Source organism: Augochlora pura, unplaced genomic scaffold (genome assembly GCF_028453695.1).
Source record: "Augochlora pura isolate Apur16 unplaced genomic scaffold, APUR_v2.2.1 APUR_unplaced_1927, whole genome shotgun sequence".
Taxonomy (NCBI): Eukaryota; Metazoa; Arthropoda; class Insecta; order Hymenoptera; family Halictidae; genus Augochlora; species Augochlora pura.
The window spans coordinates 1-3,534 of record NW_027582025.1 but is presented as its reverse complement, the minus strand read 5'-3'; the positions used below and the strand labels follow the sequence as shown (position 1 = coordinate 3,534).

The 3,534-nt window shown below is 55.2% G+C and overlaps 1 protein-coding gene across 1 annotated transcript; it reads left to right on the top strand.

The window, feature by feature from the left end:
* Nucleotides 1–333: 333 nt before the first annotated feature.
* On the top strand, nucleotides 334–3,492 carry LOC144477563 (uncharacterized; the record flags this gene model as incomplete). The annotated part of the gene is made up of 2 exons (XM_078195292.1): nucleotides 334–2,959; nucleotides 3,293–3,492. Coding segments are annotated over exons 1-2 (2,826 nt in total), but the record flags the coding sequence as incomplete, so codon positions are not given.
* Between the last annotated feature and the right edge of the window lie 42 nt (nucleotides 3,493–3,534).

Below are 3,534 nucleotides of genomic sequence, written 5' to 3'. Positions count from 1 at the left end.
TTGCTGCACCGGGAACAAAAATCGGCTAGTCAACAGAGCCTTAACAACAGGGAGGCTCCTTCAAGGGCACCGTCCGTGGTGGCCCAAGCGTTGGTCGCGGGCACGGCAAAGCCCATCGCGACGATGACCGTCTTGTCAACCGCTGTCGTGCTAGTGATAGGGCAAGGGGGGAAGGCCCATAAATGCCGCGCGCTCCTGGACGTCGGGTCACAGGCGAATTTCGTGCGCCGTGATTTTGCTATGCGGGTTGGATTAGATTGTCGAGCCGCGGAAACTACGGTGGGCGGTTTGGGTTGTTCGGAACGCGTTGTCAATTCCTCCGCGCAGGTGACAATGCTGTCAAGTCGCGGCGATTTCAAGGCGACCTTGCCCTGCCTAGTGATAGAGCATATCACCGCGGCCATGCCCAATGTACCCGTTGATCGAGCCAGCGTACATCTACCTCGCGGTCTTGTATTGGCGGACCCGGATTTCGATACCCCGGGTCCAATTGACCTCCTCATAGGAGCCGGCCTCTTTTGGGACCTACTCTGCATCGGGCAACTTAGGGTAGGGGTCGGTAATCTAATCTGGCAAAAGACCCGACTGGGCTGGGTGCTGGGCGGGAGCCTGCAATGGTCTCAAGCCCAAGGTCGGTCGAGCGCAACACGCACAAGCCACGTGGTCACTAACGCGGCACTTGAATCGGCGATTGCCCAGTTTTGGGAGGTAGAGGAAGTCAAACCCTCGGTTGCACCTGTAAACGACCCCTGCGAGCAACATTTTGTAGAGAATACCAGGCGCGATGAGACCGGGCGTTTTGTTGTCAGCATCCCATTTAATGAGCGGATAAATGAATTAGGCGAATCTCGCAGCCAAGCCGAGCGTCGGTTGTTAAATTTGGAGCGCAAGTTTCGGAAAGAGCCGGAACTCCGCTCACAGTACCGGGATTTCCTTCGCGAGTACCTCGAGCTAGGACACATGACACGGCTGGACGCGAAGGCTGTAGGAGGGGTCGGTGGTAATTTCTACCTGCCTCATCACGCAGTGATGAAAAAGGATAGCACGACCACCAAGCTTCGGGTCGTGTTCGATGGCTCCGCGAAAACTTCGTCGGGAGTATCCTTAAATAGCGCCCAGGTAGTAGGCCCCCCAGTTCAGGACGAGTTATTGAGCATATTACTCAGATTTCGGAAACACGCAATCGTAATCGCGGCGGACGTCAGTAAAATGTACCGACAGATCCTTGTCCGAGAGCAGGATAGGAGATATCAACGAATCCTTTGGCGTTTCTCGGAAAATGACGCAATAGGCGAATACTGCCTCAACACGGTGACATATGGCACCGCGTCAGCCTCGTACTTGGCCACGCGCGTCCTCAATCAGATAGGCCGTGGCTGTGCGCGATCGTTCCCTCATGCCAGCAAAGTCATTCAGCGCGATTTCTACGTGGATGACCTGCTGACCGGCTGCGAAGAGTTGGAAGAGGCACTGGAGCTCCGACGCTCCCTAGAAACAATATTAGGGGAATCCGGGTTCCCACTTAGGAAATGGGCGAGCAACGATCCCAGGCTGGTGGAATCAGGCGCGGATGACGCTCAGGGCCTAAAATTCAGGTCATTAGATAGGGAACCTAAAACGTTAGGCCTTTTGTGGTCTATGTCTAACGACGAGTTGGGTTATTGCGTCGAGTCTATCGCATCGAGTAGAATCACGAAACGTCGGGTGTTAGCGGAAATTGCCCAAATATTCGATCCATTGGGACTTATTGCGCCGGTAATAATCAGGGCCAAGATATTTATGCAGGAGTTATGGCAGGGTAAGGTAGGCTGGGACGAAAGTCTATCGCAAGACTTACACTCACGATGGGTGAATTTCCGTAGAGACCTGGCGGAGATTACGACAGTGCAAATACCGCGTCGCGTCCTGTCTTCATACGTCGATGTAGACATGCACGGGTTTGCAGACGCGTCAGAACGGGCCTACGGAGCCGCAGTATACCTGCGCTCAAGAGCAAGCGATGGTCGTTGGGTCGTACGATTGCTGTGTGCCAAGTCACGGGTGGCACCGTTGAAAACGATCAGCGTACCGCGCTTGGAACTGTGTGGTGCCGTATTGTTGGCAAGATTAATTGCGAAGGTTCGGGACGCGTTGGGCATCGCGCCTATGAAAGTTTTTTGTTGGACAGATAGCCAGGTAGCCCTAGCCTGGATTAAGGGCAGCCCCTCGAGATGGAAAACCTTTGTCGCGAATAGAGTATCGGAGATACAAACGGTGACGAACACAGGTGAATGGTTCCATGTCATCTCAGCCGACAATCCGGCAGACCTCCTCTCGCGCGGGACAAGCAGCACCTCCCTGAGCACCAACGAGTTATGGTGGCACGGGCCATCTTGGCTGACATCAGATCAGGACCGGTGGCCGGTCAATGAAATCCCGGACATTGATGCTCCGGAGGAACGTCCGATTAAGTTGACCCAATTGTCGGTAGCGGTCAATCACTCTTTGGTTACGGATATACTATCGCGGTATTCGAACTACGGCAAGATTCTGCGAATCTTGGCCTACGCGATCCGGTTTTGCGAAAACAGTCGAGGTCGGGGCAAGGTCAGAAAAACGGGGCGCGGGGATCGCCTCCCCCCTTGCGTGGAGGAATTGGTTGCCGCGGAGCGCATCGCGATTCGGGCCGCGCAAGGAGCCTATCTCGGCCAAGAAGTTCGGCAACTTAGAGAAAGGGGTACCCTGGACGGGAAGGGCCCTACAGCTTCGTTGCAACCCTTTCTTGATGATCACGGGATCATCAGGGTGGGCGGTCGGTTGCAGAACGCGACCATACCATTCGAGCAGAGGCATCCGATCTTAATACCGAGCGCGGGCCCACTGGCTGCGTTATTGGTTCGGCGCGAACACTTGCGGTTGCTGCATGCCGGCTATCAACAAACGAGCGCATCCATCCACCAACGGTATTGGATAGTCTCAGGTAGGCGCATCGTTCGGAAGGTGCTTCGGGGCTGCATAGTCTGTTTTCGAGTGAACCCCGCTTCTTTACAGCCGCAGATGGGTAATTTACCCGCCGCACGCGTTACCCCCGCTCGTGCCTTTGCTACCTGCGGCGTGGACTACGCCGGTCCTTTCTCCGTGATTGAGCGCGGACGATCCCGGCTCTGTAGGAAGGCTTACCTCTGTTTGTTCATTTGTTTCGCAACGAAGGCCGTGCACTTAGAGTTGGCCGTAGACCTAACCACGGATTCGTTCCTTAATTGTTTGCGGAGATTCGTTTCGCGTAGAGGCCTCTGCCGTGCTATTCACTCAGACAATGGCACGAACTTCATCGGCGCGCGGAATGAGCTGAACGACCTGGGTCGTTTATTGGCCTCACAGGTGCACAACGACAAGATCTCCCAAGCGTTGGCCGAGGAGCAGGTCGAGTGGCACCTTATCCCGCCACGCGCTCCTCATTTCGGTGGATTGTGGGAGCGAGGTGTTCGTTCGGTGAAGGCCCACTTGAAGCGGGTAATAGGCGAGCAGAGACTCACGTTCGAGGAGTTGTATACG